Source organism: Eretmochelys imbricata, chromosome 1 (genome assembly GCF_965152235.1).
Source record: "Eretmochelys imbricata isolate rEreImb1 chromosome 1, rEreImb1.hap1, whole genome shotgun sequence".
NCBI lineage: Eukaryota > Metazoa > Chordata > Testudines > Cheloniidae > Eretmochelys > Eretmochelys imbricata.
Window position 1 is genome coordinate 222284239 of NC_135572.1, and position 24061 is coordinate 222308299.

The 24061-nt window shown below is 47.9% G+C and overlaps 1 protein-coding gene across 1 annotated transcript in view; it reads left to right on the top strand.

Annotated features, from left to right (window-relative positions):
* Positions 1–22704, top strand: part of LOC144268897 (antigen WC1.1-like) — a 49466-nt gene extending 26762 nt beyond the window's left edge. The window contains exons 3-15 of the mRNA XM_077824203.1: positions 173–487; positions 732–1046; positions 7145–7462; positions 7542–7856; positions 10427–10741; positions 11313–11375; positions 11451–11765; positions 12545–12730; positions 15005–15100; positions 16574–16657; positions 20343–20432; positions 21076–21213; positions 22431–22704. Of these exons, the coding sequence (XP_077680329.1) occupies positions 173–487; positions 732–1046; positions 7145–7462; positions 7542–7856; positions 10427–10741; positions 11313–11375; positions 11451–11765; positions 12545–12730; positions 15005–15100; positions 16574–16657; positions 20343–20432; positions 21076–21213; positions 22431–22579 (2699 nt within the window). The 3' untranslated portion in view covers positions 22580–22704. The remainder of the gene's footprint in view (positions 1–172; positions 488–731; positions 1047–7144; positions 7463–7541; positions 7857–10426; positions 10742–11312; positions 11376–11450; positions 11766–12544; positions 12731–15004; positions 15101–16573; positions 16658–20342; positions 20433–21075; positions 21214–22430) is intronic.
* Positions 22705–24061: the final 1357 nt, after the last annotated feature.

The window sequence follows — 24061 nt, forward strand, 5'->3', positions numbered from 1 at the left end:
CTATTAAATTCCCCTCTCTCCATCTGCTGTACATTGTTTTTTTTTAAATGTCTAATTGCTGCCTGCACTGTCCCACTGCACCAGGATGGGCTTTTGGCCAAAGTTCTAAGGCAGTGGAACACCTAACTCCCTAAGGCTCCTTTGTAATTTTCATCCTTCATTGGCTTTCTAGGACACATTGAGCTCCAGCTGGTTGGAGGGAACAATGCCTGCTCAGGACGTGTGGAAGTAAGACATGGAGACACCTGGGCTACAATCTGTGATGCACGCTTTGATCTCAAAGCTGCCAGTGTTATCTGTAATGGACTAGAGTGTGGAACAGCTCTATCTATCCCAGGAAGAGCTCATTTCCAAGAAGGACATGGACCAATCTGGACTGAGGAATTCCAGTGTGTAGGGAATGAGTCACACCTCGTGTACTGTCCCAGGATATCACATGGGAGTCAGACGTGCTCACATGCAAATGATGCAAGTGTCATATGCTCACGTAAGAATTTGGCACAATGTCTCTAAAATCCCAGTCATGTGTATTCTAGAGTAGGGTGCAGCAAACAAAATGATCTCACTCTGTAGGGAGCTGGGATAACAAAGCAGCTATCAGCTTCTAGTTAAACCTAAACAACTCGATATAACGGGAATGGGTTCAATCCCTCCAACTTTCCTTTTCTTTATTATTTAATATAAAATATCTTAAATGCTCCCTCTCTAAACCCCTTCTCCCTTCTCCCCAGGGCACACAGGGTTCCGGCTGGTGAACGGCAGCACAGCGTGCTCAGGGAGGGTGGAGATCCAGGTTCTTGGTGCCTGGGGAACCCTCTGTGACTCACGCTGGGATTTACCAGATGCCAACGTGCTCTGTCGTCAGCTGGACTGCGGCTTCGCTGTATCAAACCCAGGAGGAGGGTATTTTGGGAAGGGAACTGGCTCTGTCTGGACAGACACATTTCACTGCAAAGGGACTGAAACCCATTTGGGCCATTGCCCTGTTACTGCCCTGGGGGCCTCTCCGTGCTCACACGACAATGATGCCGGTGTGATTTGCTCAGGTAAGTGCAAGAGAGATGCTGGATTAAGGACACCTGCCCCTCAGTGTGTGATGCTGCCCCAGAGCAGGGGAACCTCAGGACACAGCAAGGGGAGGGGGAGCTAGATCCTAAAGCACAGAAAATAACAGTAAATGTATTAAAGATAACATTTAAGTCAATAATATCATCACAAAAGAATGGTTGTGACTGGGGAAAGCCCTGGATTCTCCAGTAAAAACATTAGCAACTCTGTCCTCACGCAGGGCAGCGGAGCAGGGGCAGCACTTTGTCCTTTGGGTTTCATCAATGTCACCGATTCATTGTCCCCAGCCTTCTCCAATAGTAATTAGAGGGGGAGCTGGTAGTGACTCCCAATATGGAGCTTGCTTCACACTTTCTATGATAAAATATTCTCGGCACCTTCCTTGATGGCTGGAGCCTTTGCAATTTGGGAAGGGGTCAGTGCTGGGGCCAGGGAGGTGCCTTCTCCTCCTGCAGTGAGATTCCTTCCAGGTTTGGCTGAATTATAAACTGCTGAATATCAGCATTTCCTTTCTCTCACGTGAGTTCCTGGGGGTATTTTTGGTAGCCCACCACAGAGAAAGTAGTGCTTTCACTCACTGAGGTTTTTTTTACTTTTTTCACACTTTTCCAATTGAAAAAACTCCAAAGATTTTTTCCCCTGCTTTCTTACTTTCTTACACATTTTTACCTTTTTCTAACTTTTTACAGTGGAAGAAAAGATGAGCAGGGGATTGGACTAGATGACCTCCTCAGGTCTCTTCCAGTCCTAATATTCTGATTGTGTGAAAAAATAGAAAGGGGGAGGAAGTGGCAAACCTGTACATCCAAAACCTGGAATGGAAAATTGAATGTTTCATTTACCAAAAGTTGAAATGAATCAATATTTTAGTTAGAGTCCAAACAAAAATTTTCATTCCATTTCCACATCCCAGTATCTCAGATCTGTTTAAAAATTGAAATACTGCACTCAAAATACTTCACAGGAAAAATTTTTGGTTGTTGACCCTCTCTAATATTTAGCTTTTATAAAAATAAATAAACAGCATTATTTAGTTCATTTAGTCAAAGCCAAAGGCACAAGAATTAGAAAATACCAGAATTAAGGTTATCTATATCATGTTAATTCAGTCCCCAACCCTCCCTTCTGCATATACATTATGATACAGTCTAATTGCATCAACATATTCTATTATTCTCACCTCCCCCAGGTCCTGCCTCCTTCAGTGCACAGGGAAGATGGTGCTCAGGGGATGGAGGAGCTGTAGAATATTTCTTTTTATCCTCCTCATTCAACCTGTGACCCAGGGCCTTATTCACTCTACAGACCGTACAAACACTGCACTGAATACAGAATTATTAATTTCTTCATTGGCTTTTCTATTATGCTCATTACAGTAGTGTGAGAATGCCCCACAAACATTAATGAATTTGTCTTCATAACACCCCAGGAGATAGCAGACTCTTACGAGGTCCATTTCAAAAGTGACTTAGGCACTTAGAAGCCCAAGAATAACATTTTCAAAAGGCCTAAGTGACTTAGAGACTTAAATCCTATTTTCTCTAGTAACATAGGAGCCCAAGAACCATACAGACTGCTCCCTCTTGCTGCCTAAGTCACTTCTGAAAATGGCACTTAAGCTCCTATATCATTTAGCTGCTTTTGAAAATTGTGCTTACAACGATTAAAGCCCAAATTCCCAACTCACGACTTATTTGGGGTGATTGGGCAGCAACCTGAGACCCTCAGGGCCTGATTCTCCAGAGTACTCACCATTTCTGCAGAGTTTTATGTGTTCAGAGTACTCTCCAGACATTAATAAAGCCTCACCAAACTCCAGGGAAGTAGGTGGGGAAGTATTATTATTAGCTCCTGTGGCAGGTTGGATCACAGAAACCCCTTGGGGGCTGCCACCTGATGTGCCAAGACTACTTCTGCCTCTGCTTTCCCTGCCAGCTTAGGACTCCAGCACCCTGTCTCGCTGAGCCAGACATGCCAGTCTGCTCCAGCACAGACCCAGCGTCTGAAACACGTGTCCCAAAGCTGCAGACTTAACTGAAAGCAATTTAAGAAGTGTTCTTGTCTTTAACACTCAGATGCCCAACTCCCAGTGGGGTCCAAACCCCAAATAAATCCGTTTTACCTTGTATAAAGCTTATACAGGGTAAACTCATAAATTGTCCGCCCCCATAACACTCAGAGAGAGAGAGATATGCACAGCTGTTTACCACACCCCTGGTATTAATACATACTCTGGGTTAATTAATAAGTAAAATGTGATTTTATTAAATTCAGAAAGTAGGATTTAAGTGGTTCCAAGTAGTAACAGACAGAACAAAGTGAATTACCAAGTAAAATAAAATAAAACACGCAAATCTAAGCCCAATACAGATAAAATCTCACCTTCAGAGATGTTTCAATAAGTTTCTTTCACAGACTGGATGCCTACCTAGTCTGGGCACAATCCTTTCCCTGGTACAGCCCTTGTTCCAGCTCAGGTGGTAGCGAGGGGATTTCTCGTGATGGCCGCCCCCTTTGTTCTGTTCCACTCACTTAGATATCTTTTGCATAAGGCGGGAATCCTTTGTTCCTCTCTGGGTTCCCACCCCTCCTTTTCAATGGAAAAGCACCAGGTTAAAGGTGGATTCGAGTTTAGGTGCCATGATCACATGTCACTGTAAGATTTCATTACCTGCTTGCCAGTATACAGGAAGATTTAGAAGTAAAACAGAGCCATCTACACTCGATTGTCCTGGTTAATGGGAGCCATTAAGATTCCAAACCACCATGAATGGCCCACACTGTGCTTAACTACAATAGGACCTCAGAGTTATATTTCATATTTCTAGTTTCAGATACACGAGTGATACATTTGTACAAATAGGATGACCACACTAAGTAGATTATAATCTTTGTAATGATACCTTACAAAAGACCTTTTGCATGAAGCATATTTCAGTTACATTATATTCACACTCATCAGCATACTTTCACAAAAGCATACAGAGTACAATGTCACAGCTCCATTTTACAAACGGTAAAACGGAGAGAGAAAAGCAAAGTGACTTGCCCAAGGCCACTGAGTGAGTCAGCAGCAGAGACAGGATAAAACTCAGTGTTTTGACTTGCAGCCCTGTGCTCATTTCACCCGACCTCGCTGCCTGACTGCAGAAGAGCAGAGCAGCCACATCTTGTCTTGAGCCTAGCGGCAGTTGTGAATACTCAGTACTTATGCAAATCAGACCCCATAAAAACTGGCTTCAGAGACCTGCACAGTATCACCTGTGAAGTCTGCAGCAGAGGCAGGAACAGAACTGAGCTCGACTGAATGACGGTCAGTGCTAGAAACAAGAGCATCCTAGTTCTTCCTGCACTCCCCTCCTCGTTCTCCACAGGCCTTCCAGTTTCTAAAGTGAATGAGGCAGGGGTCATAGAAGCAACAGCCTAATGCTGCACAACCCCGATTTATCCATCCTGGGCACTGAAAGTGGCCAGGGCCCTGTGGGAAAATAATTGACGAGAAAATTAATTTTAATGGCCAGCCAACCTGATTCCCTTGTGGCTAAATGGAGCCCGTCTTATGGGTCTATAGATGCATAGAGTTTTAAGACCCAAACAGGCCATTGTGATCATCTGCTTCTCCTCTCACCATGGGGACCCCTCCTGCTTAATGAAGTTTGAGCTCCCCTCTCTGCCCCGTCTTCTCATCCATGTACAGAGTCTCCATAGGGCTTCTTGCCTGTCTGGAACTGGGGTCCTTACAGAGAAACCTACTGCAGAAGCCCTGGATTTCAACCTTCTTTCTAATAATGGACACATAGCTTCCAGGACTGTCTCCCACAGAGCCCAGAGTCTCTGGTGCTGTTACACACCATGACTAAGCCTATGTGGCCCTGCCCAGAACTCTCAACAGACATCTACTCTCCTCTTTACAACTGATACCTTTGTACCTTGCGGGTAATTCACCTGGCAGTTCTCCTGCTTCTCACAGAGGCTGCTAGCGGCATTCCTACCTGAATTCCCTGCAGCCCTGCCCTGCCTCTCCTAACTAGCTACCCAGCCCAGACCCTGGTTCTTGGAGGGAACTCCTCAGCAATTGCTGGAAGGAGAATTCCTTCTAAGGAAAAACACCTGGTCCCTTCCATACGAGCTCCATCTGCCGTGATCCCATCCGGCCTTCCTGCGGAGCTGTGGTACCCAGTTATATCCATGAGCCTCCTCGGAAAGCCCCAGATCTACTCTCTACCCTCACACTACACTAGCGGCATACCTAGGACAGGAAACTTGGGTGGGCCCCAGCTTTCCGGGGTGGGCAGTGACGGGAGGAGCAGAGGGAGGGGTGCAGGAGGAATCCGGTGCCCTGGGAAGGGGGCAGGAGGAAGGGGGGCTCTCCTCCCTCCTCCCCTTCCAGCCGAGCCTTACCGCTCAGCAGGCACCCAAAGCTGAGGCTGCCCGGGGCACACAGGCTGCGGGGCGTGCGTAGGGTAACCAGATAGGAAATGTGAAAAATTGGACAAGTGGTGGGAGGTAATAGGTGCCTATATAAGAAAAAGCCACGAATATCAGGACTGTCCCTATAAAATCGGGACATCTGGTCACCTAGGCGTGTATTTTGGGCAAAGTGGGGTCCCACTAGGGCTCAAGCTCTGCTCACCCTTCCCGACACTGGCTCAGTGTCCGTCAGCCCAGGCACATCCCTTTCCTGCCAGTGCCGGGAGCTGCTGCCCCGGTCTCCAGCCCCAGCACTAGCCCCACCCAGACCTGCCCTCATGAGGCACACCCCCTGTGGGGCTAGTGCTGGGGTCAGAGACCAGGGAAGCAGCTCATGGCGCTGGCAGGAGAAAGATGCGGCCAGACTGATGGACACTGAGCTGGGGGTAGGAGTCCCAGCCTGTGGATTCGGGGGCTCCAGCCCTGATTTGGGTGGGCCTGGATGATCACTGGGTGGGCCACAGCCCACCTGTGGCTACACCCCTGCACTACACGAGCTGCATGCAGGCAGTCTCCTGGTCCAGTCTTAGGGTGAACTCCTGGCTCCGTTGAAGTCAATGGAGGTTTTACCATTGCCTTCAGTGGGGCCAGGATTTCACTCTTAGCTTTGAAATGTTATTTGGCTACCAAGATCCTTGAGCTGTTTGGATCCAGTGCGCACACACTGCACCCGTCAGGTTGCCATACTAGTACATACTGTACCCGACACAGCCAGTGGGTGTGCCCTGCACTGACTCTGCTGTTGCCTTTTAACATTGTCAGTCTCTCCTGGCTGCACCTGGGTCTGAACTCGGGGATAACTTACCACCTTGTTATCAGAGTCTCTGATTCTGAGACACACGCAAAGACTGAGATTCACATCCCAAAGTAGTCACAATATTCACCAACAAAGCACGTCCCCTTCCCCACCCCACACACAACCTGCTTCTTGTGCTATGAATTGATCAGCAGGAATCTCATGTTGGACTCAGAGATGACACCACACTTCAGGGGACAGCTCCAGTCAGAACCACCAGTGCAGGGAACTATCTAACACTAGGAGCTCCTGCACTGGATCCACGTGAACCAAGAAAGTTGCCACCTACTGAGCAAAGATCAGGGGGAACTAAGGGAATTTACCAACAATAACCTGTTCCTGACCACCATAAACCCTGCTCTTCCATTGGCCAAACTTCCTGAAGGCAAACTTGGCTAAATCATTCACGACCCACCTGCTAAGTGCTTGTGCAGACACTGTTCACTGGCTTCCAGGCATTTAAGCCTGGATAAAGTGACTACAAACCTCAGCAGCCATTCCACCACCACACACAGAGACTATTTTCCCAATCAGTAATCAGCAGGAATTCCCTCGCTCACACATTTAGAGAGTCCGTTGGCAAGCCCTTGTGTCAAGCTCAGAGTTTTACAATCTTCATAGCACCTTCCACTTATAGATTCATAGGTATAAGTGTCTTCTGACAGAGATTGTTCCCTTTAACACTGTGACACACTCTGATCACTGGCTTATACCTTCTTTTTGAGAAATAGTCAACAATTTCATGTGCATTATTTCTAATGTATAAGACAGAGTGTTATTCAGTGTGTTTCCCATCTCTCCTGAGCCCAGGTCACTCTGAATCACTCAGACTCCTGAATGGAGAGAGCCGGTGTGACGGGAGAGTTGAGATTTCCCTCCGTGGTGTGTGGGGCAGAGTGCTGGATGACCAGTGGGACATGAACGATGCCAGCGTGGTGTGCAGGGACCTCCAGTGCGGAGTCGCTGAGAAAGCTTTTATCCCCCCGAAGTCTGAGAATGGAACGGGCCCTGTGGGGCTGAGAAGGGTCCAGTGTGCAGGAAATGAGACTCGTCTGACTCTCTGTGACATCTCCACGTCTGAGACAGCCCAGGCAGGAATTGCTGAGGATGTCGGTGTCCTTTGCTCAGGTGATTCATTTCCAAATCTCACAAACATTTTCTGTTCAGCAGGAAAATACATATTAACAGCTGGGATCTATCCCTGCAGGAAGCTGGCGGATCAGACTGGTGAATGGGACAGGTCGCTGTGCCGGGAGAGTGGAGATTTATTACAATGGCAGCTGGGGGACAGTCTGTGATGATTCCTGGGATCTGTCAGACTCCGATGTCGTTTGCAAACAACTGGGATGTGGACGTGCCATCAATGCAACTGTCTCTGCTCATTACGGGCAAGGATCCGGGCAGATCTGGCTGGATGATGTGAACTGCTCTGGGAAGGAATCCGATCTCTGGGCGTGTCCTTCCGGGGGCTGGGGCCAGCACAACTGCAGACACAAAGAGGATGCGGGAGTTCTCTGCTCAGGTCTGTTCTGGGAATGCTCACATGAGCCTGGTAACCAGCGGATTAAATGGAGCGGGCAGATGTTTAAGGAGATTGCTGAGAATGATACTCTCCCTGACTGTCTCTGCCTCCCTTTCCCTTGTGTAACTACCTACCAGGGTCACCATTAGAAAGTCCTCAGCTCCCATCCAGAGGTGTTGGAGATATTGAAAGATTTCCCTAATGCTAGAAGGCTGCATCTCAGGTATCTGAAGGGGATTGTATCATGGAAAGCAGTGACTGAAAAGGATGTAGGGTCCTAGTGGAGAAACAACTGAACATGAGCTCCCAGTGCCATGTGTGGCAAAACGGGCTAATGCGAACCTTGGATGTATAAACAGGGGAGTAGTGAGTAGGAGTAGGGACTAAATTTTACTGTTGTACCTGGTGCTGGTGAGACAGATACTGGAATACTGTGTCCAGTTCTGATGTCCACAAAAATTGGAGCAGAGAAGAGCCACAAAAGTGATCTGATGAATAAAAGCCTTACAGTGAGAGATTTCAGATGCTGAATCTGTTTAGCTTATCAAAATGACCAAGAGGTAACTTGATTACAGGGCATAAGTCCCTTCACAAGGAGAACATACCACTTCCTAAAGGGCTCTTTAATCTAATGCAGAAAGGCAGAACAAGAGTCAATGGCTAGAAGCTGAAACCAGACAAATTCAGATCAGAAATAAGGCCCAGGTTTTTAACAGGGCGGGTGATTAACCATCGGAACAAACTACCGGGGAAATGGTGCATTCTGCATCTCTTGAAGTCTTCCTGTCTAGACTGGATGCCTTTCTGGAAGTTATGCTTATATCAAACTCAAGTTATTAGGCTCTATGCAGCTGTTTTACAGAAGGTCAAATTATTTGATCTCATGATCCCTGTCACACTGTCTGGAGTGGCTCATGGCACTGAGTGCCCACCTCAGGGCAGATGGTGAGAAACAAGGCAATAACCCAAACTGCTGGTGTGTTCTATAAGTAGATTTCACCAAGTCTGTAACAGATGTGAACTCCTGGACCAATGTTCCCTCTAATTTTTACATCCATGTGCGGAATGAATTTTGTTCTGTGCACCAGTCTAGAGGTGATGTGTGGTGGGGTTGGGGCTGCGGGGTTCAGAATGTGGGAGGCAGCCCAGGGCTGGGGCAGAGGGTGGCTGTGCACGGGGTGAGAGCTCTGGCTGGGGGTGCGAGCTCTGGGGTGGGGCCAGGGATGAGGGGTTTGTAGTTCTGGCTGCCCTGGGGCTGCAGCAGGAAGAGAGGACTCCCCCAAGGCCTCTCTTGCTGCAGCAGCCTGGGGCCAGGGGAGAGGCACCTCTCCCCACTGCGGCAGCTCTGGGGCTGGGGAAGAGGTGCCTCTCCAGTCTAGGCCCCTGTGGCTGCGTGCCTATGTGGCCTTTGATAGCCTTCTGTGTGTCCACATGGCCACGCAGCTTAGAGGGAACTTAGTCCTGGGTCACTGTATCTATCTTACCATGGAGTCACAGACAGTCCCCTTAGACTCTCCAGTCTATTGTCACCCAAACAAACTGGACTTAGTGATAAGTGGTCATTTACACCAAAAATCACATCACATTCAGGTTTCTTCCAATCCCAAGAGACCAGCCACCTACTCAGTTCACTTGGTACCCTGGATCTAACACCAAAGACAATGTCTGTAGCCAATCCTGTAATAAAGTATGTACAGGTTTATTCACTAGGAAAAAGAAATAAAAGGGTTGTTTACACGGTTAAAGCAAGCAATCATCTACACACAAATGAGTTACCATTTATATCCTCGGAGTGACAGAGTTGTAGTGATCTGTCAAGTCCAAATGTCCTTCAGCGCTGACCCAGGGGTAACCCCTTGGGGTCTCGGGCTTCAGTTTGGTTTCTTTAGCCCTGTCACAGTTCAAACAGCCAAAAAGATGAAAACTCTTCCCATCTATTATTTTTATTTCCCTCTTCCAGCCTTCAAAGCCATGGGATAAGACCTTCTGCATGTACTACATGCAGGGGATGGGCGGCGGGGATCATTCCCGTGCCTGAGTTCACAAGTTCAGAGCAAACATTTTCAGTATAAAGCAAAACTTGCATATGTTCTTGTAGCATGGACCACAAACATTACAAGTGAGATTAGTGCCCACAGCAACTAACCAGCATTTCATAAAGTCTAAACACTCAATACATTCTTCCAAGACTAATACCTGTTTTCAGCAAAACTCACACACATGTGACCCTGCCTGGTCTCCAGCTACGAGATTGTAAGTTTTCAGCCAAGGCCTGCAGCCTGGGCAAGAGCTGGCATCTGGCCTGCCAATGTCACAATCCTTCCCAGCCGTTATCTATTACAATCTGTATGTAGCTGCTGGTAAATGGTGGCCTTCCAGAGATGCCCACTGTATTTCTAAGGGGCCTGTAGTGTCTAAAAGCATCTCTTACTCTTGGAGTGTTTCCCTAGCCGTTGCTCCTGCAGAATGATGCACAGGATCATTAGCAATCGCTGGGATTTCACTCTTCACACCCCAGTTCATTTCAGAATCAAATGATTTAAATTCCCTTTTTCTGCATTTCCTTCTAGAGTTCACAGATCTGAGGCTGGTGAGCAACAGTGACTGTGCAGGGCGGCTGGAGGTTTTCTACACTGGGACGTGGGGCAGTGTTTGCTCCAATCAGATGTCTGGAGTCACCCCAGCAATTGTCTGCAAACAGCTGAACTGTGGGGACGGAGGGCAGATTGCAAGTGACTTTGAATATGGACCAGGTTCTGGTCCCACGTGGCTGGACCACGTTGCATGCAGTGAGCAGCACAGCTCCCTCTGGCAGTGCCCGTCAGAGCCCTGGAATCCAAGGTCATGTGATAACCGAGCTGAAGAGACCTATATTTCTTGCACTGGTAATTCTGAAACTACCTGCATGCGCGCGTGCAAACTCACATGCAAACGATGTTTAATTAATGGAAAGGTTAGGATAGAATTTTTGTTGTTGTTTACATCTCAGTGTAGGCAGATTTAAATTCTCAACACAAGATACAAACATATTTTCATGATGTTTTATAGGAATAAGCATTTTTCTGATTAACAACAAACATGGAAGTTAATCAATTAATTTTAAAAGAGACCGGTGTTGGACACTGCGATAAGGTAGTCTGAGAGCCAAGAAAAGCCTCTCCCTAGAGACCGTCATGAGACAGCTCTGTAGTTATTAATCCTTTTGGGATGAACTATCAGAGATGGACCCAGGCTGTGCAGTTTGGGTCAGAACTGGAATCCCCCACAAGTCTGGGTGCATGCCGGCCTGTGTGTCTGAGTAACAGCTGAATAGCAAATTAATTAGGTATTAAGTGACCCAGCGTTCACATTTCAGTTCACACAGTGCTGAAATTAGGGGGTTAAAATACAGATAAATTCTACTCCCACATCACACACACAGCCCATTGCATTCACCTCAGCTTTTTCTCTCCATAGGAAAAAAACCAAAACCAACTCAGACCCTGTTTGCCGAATGCCCGAACTCTCCAAGCTGCACAGGTATCTCTGCTTCTCACTGTCTCCCTCGTGGTCCCTAAGTTGTCCCAGTAACATGTGAGGTTTCTGCATTTCTAGACCAGGACAAGTTACGCATTGTGGGAGGAGAGGACAGATGCTCGGGGAGAGTGGAGGTTTGGTACCGTGGCTCGTGGGGAACAGTTTGTGATGACTCCTGGGACATGGCGGATGCTAACGTTGTGTGTCAACAACTGGGCTGTGGCTCTGCTGTATCTGCCCCGGGCGAGGCTGCATTCGGCGAGGGGACTGGTCCCATCTGGGTGGAGACGTTGAATTGCAGAGGGACAGAGTCATCTCTCTGGGACTGTCCTGCCAGGCCCTGGGGTGAGAGCAACTGTGGTCATAAGGAAGATGCTGCCGTGAATTGCTCAGGTGAGTGACAGGAGATGTTTCTGCTACATGCTGTAATATTCAGGGAAAAGGATGGTTTAGCCCACCCATCCCCTTTGGTCCCAGACCAGGCCCTCCCATCTCCTGAGTGCTGGAGCATCCTGGATGTTGAGGGGTGGAACCTTTGTGGTGTCAGACTGGCTCAGGCATCAGCCCACATAGCCCCTGCATCCATCACAGGCCCCACTGTGCTGGTTTCTTATGAGAGTCCTCATTGCTGCACAGAGCACAAGGGACTTGGGCCCTAAATCACTAACAAACAGGTCCTGTGCTGCTGTGAGGGAGTTTGTGGAGGTGACAGCTGGAGACAACCAGGGACTCTCAGAGGTGAGGATCCCCCTCAGGAACAAACACGTTACCTCTCCCTTACTACAGGTTCCAAGTTTCCTCCCTTTAATTTTGCAAGTCTGACGGAGAGGACAGATTTTCCAAATACTCCAGTTAAAGCATCCCCTTCCTCCCATCAAGGGTTAAATTTCCCTGGTGCTGGGTCACAGCAGAGGAGCTGCAAGCTGCAGCCTGAGGGAAGGAGCTCCTTTCCATGGCTTGTGACATCTGAGGGGGAATGACACCGGGGTGGGAGCTGCAGGCTGTGCTGAGCCAGAGGATTCCTGTCTGCTGGCTCCAGCTAACTGGGCAGGGCCCATGATTTAAATAGCATGCTGTGAGCTGCCCCCATGGTGCACAGACTGTGTCCCAGCCCATTACCCTGCTGTCCTGGGCCCTGCAATGAGTGACTGGGGAGCTCCCTGGGATCCCAGGACTCTCACAGGCTAATCTCTCCCTGTCACATGTTCATTTCCATCCAGCTCCCCCGCGCCGCCCTCTGACCAACAGTGGGAGAGTCACAGTGCCCGTGGTCATCTGCATTATCCTGGGGGCCCTGCTCTGCCTGGTCTTAATCATCCTGGGGGCGCAGGTGCGAAGTGCCAGGGCACAGCGCAGAGGTGGGTCCTGATTGGTGTCACTGTGTGAAATGTTTCTGCAATAGCAGGGGGGCTGCAGGGTGTCAGGGTGAGGGGCGATACCAGGCTGGGTGGGGTGGCCAAGGGTGCCGGTTAACTCCTCTCATTGAATATTTCATTAACTGTCTGGCAGTGGAACAGCCCAGCCATGAAATCTGGAGATGATCCTAGCTAGGGACCTTTACAGTTTCAGAGAAATGGCATCTGTATCCCCACCCGCCCCCACCCTCCGGTGATCCACTCCAGGAGTGCCTACTCAGGCCTCCTGCTGCCACCTGTCTCTGGGTGGGAACCCCCTGTCCCATCTCCTTGTGGCCAGGGGTTTTTAAGGCTGCACAGCCCCCTGCCTTCCACTGTGATAACACCAGCAAACCAGTCTGCCTACAGGCCAGCCCCCATGCTGTGCTTTCTTCTCAAGGGCTATGAGCAGGGCATTGCGAGCAGTTACAAGTTACCACCCAGCTCTCTCTCAGCAGATTACACCTTATTCCTAGGATAAAAGTGTGACAGAGAAAACATTAAAAACAATAAAAATTCCTCCACACTTGCTGAACATACCAGAATTCACCCATCTTCCTCATGGGCAGCCTGGTAGATCAACATCCCTCCAACGATTCCGTGTTGGGATCCCCATGGACAGAAGGTCCTGCCCATTTGCAGAATCAAAATGAAGGCCTTGAGTCTTTTTAAACTCAGCCTTTCATATCAGAAGTCCTCCATTGTCTCTTGGTCTCTGGTAACCCAGTTTGAACCAGTCTGTATAAACCACTCTGAAGGTTGTTACCTTTCTGGAGTTGTTTACAATCTCAGTGATTCACCTTAATCACCCCCCCACACCCCCCCACACACACTCAGTGTTTTTTCTTCCTGGAGGAGCTGTGGTAACCCTCCGACATGCAGAAGAACATAAACCATTCATAGCTTTAATACAGTGGTTCCCAAAGATACTGCCTGGAGCTGCAGTATCTGCCACAGGGAGGGGATCTGAATATCATGAGGAGAGACATCATGGAAAAGGGACCGAGAGAAATTGGAAATATTGTCAAGGAAAAAAGGTGTATAAAAATAGAGCTGTGGTAAATAGTTGTGAAGAGCGTGATCCAGTAGAAAAGACAATCTTAGGAAGCAGAAGTGTGGGAAAGGAGCATTTTACTGTCTTGTATTCAAAGCTGGCACTTGTCGGGGATTTTACATCTATAACACACTTTATACAAACATTAGCTACCAGCTCCTTGGCAAGAAGATAGAGGATGGGACTGCCATCAACATACATGTAACATTCACAACTTTGCAGAAAGACAATGACTATAATCAGATCTCATGCTTCAGGGCTTCATCCAGTCTCCTGCAGGGGTCAGGAAGGAATTCTGGGAAGCCCCCATCTTTGTGTTTTGTTTTGCTTCATTTTGTTTCTTGCCCTCCTCTGAAGCATCAGGCGTTAGCTACAGAGGGATATGTGTCACTGGATGGGCTGGACCAGTCCTCTGAGATGATACAGAGAAACCTCTTTCGAAGATAGGTGGTCTTTTCCACATGTTCAGGGTCAAACCAATTGTCAGATTTGGGGTCAGGAAGAAATTTCCCCCCAGGTCAGATTGGCAAAAAGAGACCTTGGGGGATTTTCCTCTTCCTCTGAAGCATGGAGCGTGGATCACCTGCCAGGATTATCAAGGCATCTCTCAGGGAACCAGTTCCCTGCCACTGTGGGGCCCTTCGGCATCGGTGGCACCTTACTCGCTCCTGCTTTCTGACTTTGGCACACAAGAGTTTATTCTCCTGAGGACTGAAATGCTTTACTCTAAGTGCATCTTTCGGCTCAAACCTAGAGGAATCTGGGTGAAATGCAATGGCCTGTATTATACAGGAGATCAGACTAGATGTTCTAATGGTCCCGTCTGGCCTTAAACTCGATGAAAAAAAAGATGTTCTCACCATTTTGCAGAGAAAAACCTGCGTGGGGGAAGAATTATTTAAGCTGCTCCAAAGGGGAATAACCAGAAATAATGAGATGAGATTAAAAAAACATTTAAGATAAATGTGAGGAAGCTTCCTGACAGAGAATTAGCCCTGGGAACCATCATCAAAGGGCTGTGATGGAAAGAAACCCTGTCACCTGGCTCATTTAAATTCCAGCACTGGGAATGTGCGGTAGGGTTCAGGCTTGCACTGAGCCCACGGGGAGGGGCTGGATGATCCCATAGTATTTCCCATCTCTGGTTTCAATGACCCTGTGCAAACCCTGCCCTTTGTTTTCAGGCTCCAGAAGACCCTTGGATCCCTTCTCTGAGGCCGTGTACGAGGAGATTGATTATAACCTGATGAGAAAAAAGCAGGAGATGTTCAGTCGCTCAGGTCTGTGGGTCTCACTCTTAACAGGGAGCAGCTATCTAATGCCCCATCCATCGGAGGCCCTGACCCAGATTTAAATCACTGCAGCTTCAGCCCTGTGAGCTTGTCACTGGAGCTGGGCAAAAGTCTCCGTTATGAAATGTTTTGGTGAAAAGTGCAGATTCAGAGACACCGAAACATTTCACAAATTCCTATCAATTTCACCCAATTGTTCCAAATACACACAGAATGATTCATTTCATTTCAACACTTTCTAAAGAAAACATTTTGTTTTTTCAATTGGATATTACTTTTCCATTAGAAATTTCCTTTAATATTATCGGAAAGAAAACAAATAAACAAAAATTAACAAATGTCCAAAAGAACACCATATGGTTTCATTCAACATTAAGCTTTTTTTTTTACTTTTGCATTTCCCAAAAATTGACAAAAAAAAAATCATTTTTGGCTCAACTAAAAACAATCTTATGTTTTTCTTTTTTCCCCCAATGGTCAGAAAACCAAACCACCTGTTTTTTTTACCAAGATCTAGCTGTGGGAGCTGGGTCTGTGGTGAGACCAGCAGTTACTCATGTAGACTGAGAGAGATGGATTTCCTTCCCACCGGACACTGAGTGTCCCAATTCTAGGAACAATTAATTTCCCATCTGCCCGTCCTGCAGCCTTGGCGTGTAACCAGTGAGGGGTCAGGAAAGCGACTGTCTGGGGCAGGCTAAACTATCATTTGAAAACTTCTTTGGAGCACTGGAGCAGGGGATGTTCTTTGCCCCCCTCCCACCGCAGCCACTGGTCTGTTGTGTCAGCTCCCTCCTGCCCCTGGAGCAGAGAGACCAGCCCAGGAGAGCCTCATGAGTTTGAATCCTGGCCCTTTTATCCTTTGTGCCATTTTGTCTCAATGTCTGATGGGAACATCCTGCCCAAGGGCTCTGCTGTGGTGGAGCTCTGAGAACATGCTCAGGGCATCCCCCAGCATCACTGCCAAGATGGTTACAGTGAATGACAAAAAGAAAAGGGGTACTTGTGGCACCTTAGAGACTAACAAATTTATGAATCACAGACTCTGCTTTGGGCCTTTCTTGGTTTAATCTGGAAACACCATGGAGAGCTGATCGACTGATTTATGGGGTAGGTGGGTATTTACCCTTAAGAAGGAGGAGTCCCCTCTGTGGCTGAGGAGGCCAGGACAGTTGTGGAACTTCCCTGGACCAGCAGCCAGAGACGTGCCTTTCACTCACCACAGCATCCTTCAGGTCAGATTGTATCATCCCCTCAGTCACATTTACCACAATAACATGGAGATTTCTCTTGGGGAGTCTGTGTCAGACTCTCACTACTCGGAGTTGCTGTGAGTCACCACGTCCTGTAGAGGAAGGTATAGACTGAGACTGGAAATCCTGCTCCAGGCCCCGGATGTGTTCCCAGTCCCACAGTTGTTCTGTTCTCACTGTGATGAATTTCTGGTTCTCGTCTCTCCAGTCTCCTATTCAGATGATTCAGTGACGAAGCTGCAGTATTACACTGGGGACAGCGAGGGGGAAAATGATCCTGGATCAGAACAAGGTAATGGGGGAGGGGCAGACTCAGGCCAAGAGACCCAAAATCTGGGCAGAGAACAGAATTTCTATGACACTTTCTGCAATCGCAGCCATTTCCCCTCACACGGTTCCCATTTTACACAGTCAGGTCTCATCCCATTGAACAGGATTTCTGTCAGAATCTCAGGATGGGAACATGTGACCATCTCCTGAGCACACTGAGTGACTCCCAGTGACCTCCCCAGGTGAGGAGCTGGAGGAGACGGATCAGTGTCTTTGGGTGGAGGCGTCAGTGCCCAGCAGGGCTAGTCTCTTCTCCCCAAGAGAGAGAGGAATCAATCATAGAATCAGAATCACAGAATATCAGGGTTGGAAGGGACCTCAGGAGGTCATCTAGTCCAACCTCCTGCTCAAAGCAGGAACAATCCTCAACTAAATCATCCCACCCAGGGCTTTGTCAAGCCTGACCTTAAAAACTTCGAAGGAAGGAGATTCCACCACCTCCCTAGCTAACGCATTCCAGTGTTTCACCACCCTCCTAGTGAAAAAGTTTTTCCTAATATCCAACCTAAACGTTCCCCACTTCAACTTGAGACCATTACTCCTTGTTCTGTCACCAGCTACCACTGAGAACAGTCTAGAGCCATCCTCTTTGGAACCCCCTTTCAGGTAGTTGAAAGCAGCTATCAAATCCCCCCTCATTCTTCTCTTCCGCAGACTAAACAAGCCCAGTTCCCTCAGCCTCTCCTCATAAGTCATGCGTTCCAGTCCCCTAATCATTTTTGTTGCCCTCCAGTGGACTCTTTCCAATTTTTCCACATCCTTCTTGTAGTGGGGGGCCCAAAACTGGACACAGTACTCCAGATGAGGCCTCAACAATGTCGAATAGAAGGGAACGATCACGTCTCTTGATCTGCTGGCAATGCCCCTACGTATACATCCCAAAATGCCATTGGCCTTCTTAGCAACAAGGGCACACTGTTAACTCATATCCAGCTTCTCGTCCACTGTAACCCCTAGGTCTTTTTCTGCAGAACTGCTGCTGAGCCATTCGGTCCCTATTCTGTAGCGGTGCATGGGATTCTTCCATCCTAAGTGCAGGACTCTGCACTTGTCCTTGTTGAACCTCATCAGATTTCTTTTGGCCCAATCCTCTAATTTGTCTAGGGCCCTATGTATCCTATCCCTACCATCCAGCGTATCTACCTCTCCTTCCAGTTTAGTGTCATCTGCAAACTTGCTGAGGGTGCAATCCACACCATCCTCCAGATCATTTATGAAGATATTGAACAAAACAGGCCCCAGGACCGACCCCTGGGGCACTCCACTTGATACGGGCTACCAACTAGACATGGAGCCATTGATCACTACCCGTTGAGCCCGACAATCTAGCCAACTTTCTATCCACCTTATAGTCCATTCATCCAGCCCATACTTCTTTAACTTGCTGGCAAGAATACTGTGGGAGACCGTGTCAAAAGCTTTGCTAAAGTCAAGGAACAACATGTCCACCGCTTTCCCCTCATCCACAGAGCCAGTCATCTCATCATAGAAGGCAATTAGATTAGTCAGACATGACTTGCCCTTTGTGAATCCATGCTGACTGTTCCTGATCACTTTCCTCTCCCCTAAGTGCTTCAGAATTGATTCCTTGAGGACCTGCTCCATTATTTTTCCAGGGACTGAGGTGAGGCTGACTGGCCTGTAGTTCCCAGGATCCTCCTTCTTCCCTTTTTTAAAGATGGGCACTACATTAGCCTTTTTCCAGTCCTCTGGGACTTCCCCCGATCGCCATGAGTTTTCAAAGATAATGGCCAACGGCTCTGCAATCACATCTGCCAACTCCTTTAGCACTCTCGGATGCAGTGCATCCGGCCCCATGGACTTGTGCTCTTCCTGCTTTTCTAAATAGTCCCGAACCACTTCTTTCTCCACAGAGGGCTGGTCACCTCCTCCCCATGCTGTGCTGCGCAGTGCAGTAGTCTGGGAGCTGACCTTGTTCGTGAAGACAGAGGCAAAAGAAGCATTGAATACATTAGCTTTTTCCACATCCTCTGTCACTAGGTTGCCTCCCTCATTCAGTTAGGGTCCCACACTTTCCTTGACTTTCTTCTTGTTGCTAACATACCTGAAGAAACCCTTCTTGTTACTCTTAACATCTCTTGCTAGCTGCAACTCCAGGTGTGATTTGGCCTTCCTGATTTCACTCCTGCATCCCTGAGCAATATTTTTATACTCTTCCCTGGTCATTTGTCTAATCTTCCACTTCTTGTAAGCTTCTTTTTTTTGTTTAAGATCAGCAAGGATTTCACTGTTAAGCCAAGCTGGTCGCCTGCCATATTTACTATTCTTTCTACACATCGGGATGGTTTGTCCCTGTAACCTCAATAAGGATTCTTTAAAATACAGGCAGCTCTCCTGGACTCCTTTCCCCCTCATGTTATTCTCCCAGGGGATCCTGCTCATCAGTTCCCGGAGGGAGTCAAAGTCTGCTTTTCTGAAGTCCAGGGTCCGTATTCTGCTGGTCTCCTTTCTTCCCTGTGTCAGGATCCTGAACTCGACCATCTCATGGTCACTGCCTCCCAGGTTCCCATCCACTTTAGCTTCCCCTACTAATTCTTCCCGGTTTGTGAGCGGCAGGTCAAGAAGAGCTCTGCCCCTAGTTGGTTCCTCCAGCACATGCACCAGGAAATTGTCCCCTACCCTTTCCAAAAATTTCCTGGATTGTCTGTGCACCGCTATATTGCTCTCCCAGCAGATATCAGGGTGATTGAAGTCTCCCATGAGAACCAGGGCCTGTGATCTAGTAACTTCCGTGAGTTGCCTGAAGAAAGCCTCGTCCACCTCATCCCCCTGGTCCGGAGGTCGATAGCAGATTGCCACCACGACATCACCCTTGTTGCTCACATAAGATTGTCCTATGTTATAATTACAGATGGGCTCAGCCCAACTCATTGATCCAAACCCACCAGAACTTTGTGGGAGGGGGGATTTGCAGATTCTGACCCCAGCTTCGGATCTCAGTTTTGGGGCTGGCACCTGTCGCTATAACAGGCTGAAGCAAAATCCTGGACCTGAACTTCCCAGCCTGGCCCCATCTCTAATTATAAACAGGGCGGCATTTCTACCCCAGCTGCTCTCAAGGGAGTCCATGATTTGGGCCCTGTGGGAGTTTAACCTGCGGCTGGGTGGGGGAGACACTGAGCAGATGAGCCAGTTCTGCTGAGAAGCTGGAGAGCTGCCAAGTTGAGCCCTGGGCTGCCTGAAAGGCTAGCGGAGAGCAGGAGCTCACAAAGGATCAGGCCAGTGAGCTCCCAGTGGGAGCTTTAATTCATGCAGAGGGGAGGTTTCCCGTCCCCAGTGAAACAGGAAAATTCAAACCTGTCTGCAGAGATCAGCTGGATTCACACAGGCCGGCTCTGGCCTGGCAGTGCCCGTGTTCCAACCTGTTATCTCAGCACAGGCCCAGATCCTGCTCCCACTGAAACACATAAAAGAGCTGCTGTTGGATTCTGCAGGGACAGGATTGGCCCTGAGTTATTTCTGGGGCTCCTGTTTTACTGTAGTTCTCTGACTTGTGCCCTTCTCAGCATGGGCCCCTGCGACTTCCCCTCTCATGTGCCATGACAAACAGCTCTAGTTAGAAGGGCCACTTGCACTGAAGAGACGCTGCTGGTGCCATGGGCTGAGTGTGGTGTTTGCTGTTCCAGAGGGAGTTTCCCCAGGGGGGTCTCAGTTGGATTATGATAACGTGGAGGAGCCTGCCTTGAACGACGTCCCCCAGACTCCAGATGGCCGAGGTGAGCATTTAATCTGCCTCCTGGAAGCAACGTCACCCTGACGAAAAACTAACTGTATTTCCCAGTAGGGACAATAGTGGTTTGTTAAGAAAACCAGGAAGTTCACCCACCAGTATTATCTATTGGTGTAAAGCTGGGGGCGCTGATCAGGTGCATTACAAGAGCTGTGTGGAGGCCCAGGTGTAGGGAAGCATGTGATGTCCAAAGGCATAATAAAGGCCCATAGCAAGGACTGAGGGAGCAGTTCGCTCAGGAGCTGCCCACGCTATACTTGGCTCAGGTCACTGTCCCAGCTTATGTACATCTGTGTCAGGCACGCTGTGCTGGGGGGAACATAGAGATTTTACACCCAAGGACCCATGTTCCAACCTTATTAGCTGGCTTCCCGCCCCCCCCCCCCACGCTTGTAATCTAGGAGCTCTAGGATCCTCTCAATTAGCTCCTGAAATATATCAAATCAATGTGATATGTGAAATCCCCCAGTCTGAGGGTTTCAGAGGAGGGCTTCTCTTAATGCCCTGAAGGTGGAAGTTAAGTGCTGAGAGATCCCCAGGGACCAGTGAGGCTGATGCATCTGCAGCAAGTAGTTTATTTCTGTCTTCACTGTGAATATTCTCTTAATTACTTCCCATCTTCACGTCAGATGCCCCTGCCCTGCCTGGAGATGTCCCAGGGGCTGTTTACGATGATGCCAGAGAAGTGTCTGTCCCTGAAGGTGACCCTGGCTTGTGGCAGAATGATGAAAAAGGCACTGGGGCAAGTGACAGGGATGCACAGACAGGTGAATGGAGAACTGTTTGCGCTTTACAGTGTCTCTGCAGAGTGGGGTAGCTGGAAATGTGGGGTACACAGCAAGGGAACAGCGCTGGCCAACCCAACGCCTGTGAGAAAAACTCTCCTTCTCTCATTTCTCCATTCCCTCAAAGAAGAGGCTTCAGTGCCTGAAATAGAGAGAGGAAAAGTAGGATCTGTGCTGGGTGGTACTTTGTGGTCAAACCAGCAGGATAGCTCGGATTCCCTCAAGCTCTAGGTTCAAATCCTTGTGTGGCTGCCCTACTCTTGATGTACTGGATTCCTACCTATTTACTGAACGTGTATCTTTTGGGCAGAATCTTATAAACCAAAGTCATGTTACTGCTGCACAAATGCTAAAGAGCCCATGACACTTCCTGTAAAAGTCGGGCTTAGCCCATTATCCTTGGCCTAAGTTTCCACTCCCCTCCCTGTTGTGCCACGAGCAGAGGAGGTGCAGTGGTGATGAAATGTGCATTGCTTAGTACTTGATGCTTATCTTCATTGTTAGGGCAGAGTGAAAGTTCTGATGTCCTTAAGTGCTCCTGGCTGGTAAGTGCTTGGGATTTTTTTCACCAATGTACAGGTAGCTATAGCTGGCACTGGGCAGTGTTAGCTGGTCTGGAAACCAAAGGTTTTAATTTCTAGACTGTGTATCGAGATGATGGATTAGAACTTGTTCTAGACGAAGCCAGAAGACTGAAGGGGGAACAATTCCTAGCCCACACCGTAAAGCAAAGGTTCTCAAACTGTGGAGCATAGAATATATTCTGGGGCAGCATGAGAAGCCAGAGCAGAGAGCAGCGGCTACTTTCCAGGTGCCCAGCTTCGAAGGCAGTGCTGCAACCAGCAGCAGCGCAGAAGTAAGGATGGCAGAGTATGGTTTTGCCACTCTTACTTCTCTGCTGCTGCTGGCGGTAGTCCTGCCTTCAGAGCTTGGCAGCCAGGGAGCTATGTACTTACATGGCTCTTTGTGATTCAATGCCTGACTCCTTTTCATACTTAGTGAGAGTTGGACATTGATTTTTTTAAAATCAGTAGATGTACTTGTGTGGTGGGGGTGGGGGGTGTCAACTACAATGGACACAAAGAAGGGGGCTGATCAAATAAGTTTGAGAACCACTGCTGTAAACGCCGCCTTGCTCTGCTGCTGCCCATCACCATAGAGTGGATCCACTGACTATGTGTCTCCTCTGGTATTTTCAGGTGGGAGTCTGCACTCACGAAGGAGTGAAGGTGTATCTGGGATGGAGAAGGAAACCCTGTTCCTGCCTCCGGGAGACACAGGTTATGATGATGTGGGACATTGTGACTCTGGGGGATCAATATCAGAACAATGTGATTGGACAAAATAACCTTGTGCTGATGTAAACGCTTCACCTCTTTCTCTTAGAAATGCTCCCTCTGTTATGATGGTCCAGAGACAATCCCTTCCAGTCTGATAGACAAAGCAGGTGTTTTTATAAGATTTGTGTGAAGTTGCAAGAAATATAAGTGTGAGAGGGAAAAGATTCATAAACTTTCTTTGTATAATTTTCTATTGTTTCAAGGGGTGGAAGTTTCCTGCTTTTTTATGCCTTTAATTTCTTCATCTTGAATTTGTTCCTTTTGCATATTAAATCCTTTCTGAAAGTCTTCCCTGTTGTGGAAGTGTTTCTTGCCAGATGAATTGTGCAGTTTCCAGGGTTCATCACAGGGAGAGGCTGAGATACAACAAACCAAGAGACAAGGGCAGGCCACCTCTGGGTATGGCCGGCTCTTTGATGGGAGGTGGGTTTACACTGAATGTTCTGTCAGGCATGTGGTAAAAGTGAGACACCAGCAAGAGAACATTCTGAGATGAGCAACATGGTTGTTCCTAAACCTAATTCAGATCTGAAACTTTCCCTGAATCCAAGGAGATAAATGGGAAATTCTCTCTGGGTAATTCACACCTGAACTGAAGGAAACAGGTAAAAAGAATTCCCCATTAGCGATAAATATAGAGGATGAATATTTCTGCAAGGACAAAAAATAAATTGTATAGAAAATAATGACAAGAGGAGGGTTAATAAGAATCTGGGTTTCCACTGAAGCAATAAGGCTAAAACAAGTAACAAGTCACTGAGTTGTTACTAGAAACCCCAGTAAAACCGATCGTTTTCACACAGTGGAATATTTATTTCCATGACAATCTACGAATATAGTTTAAAGTCAATGCTGAGCTGAGTACTGACCAGTGGAGAAGCCAGAGGTGTTCTCTGGATGAACCCTCAGTGAAATCAATACCAGAATGCCCACAGAGTACATCGCTATTTCACAGAAATATCTTTCTTTCCTTCACCACCAATCCTGCATGCAGTTTGGTCACTTCATCTGTAGAAGGATGGAATGAAAATAGAAATGATGAGAGAAGGAGTTTCCAATCATCTGCATTCAACAGGGTCAGGGGTCATATGAAGACACAGAAATACAGCAATTTACTTTCGAAAAGAGAAAAATTAAAAAGACATGACTGAGACATGTCACTGACCCCTGGAGACTGAGGAGGGAAATCTCAGGGGCTGTGCTACCCTGTTCCAGGGCAAAGAAAGGAGGAGAACTCCCCCCGAAAATGACACCTGCAGATCCTGGAGAAAAGGAAAGAGAACAGGGACAGCAGTAGGTGAAGGTGACTGAGTAGGGGATTCCCTTGTATAAGTGGGGGATGTTATAGAGATATTGTGATCTGGATCACTTTTGTCCATTCAAACACTGAGCTTTAATAAAATGCAAGATCATATTTCTGTGACTCAGAAGAGGATTTAGGCGTCATAGCGGACAAACAACTCAGCATGAAATTCCAGTGCCATGCTGTG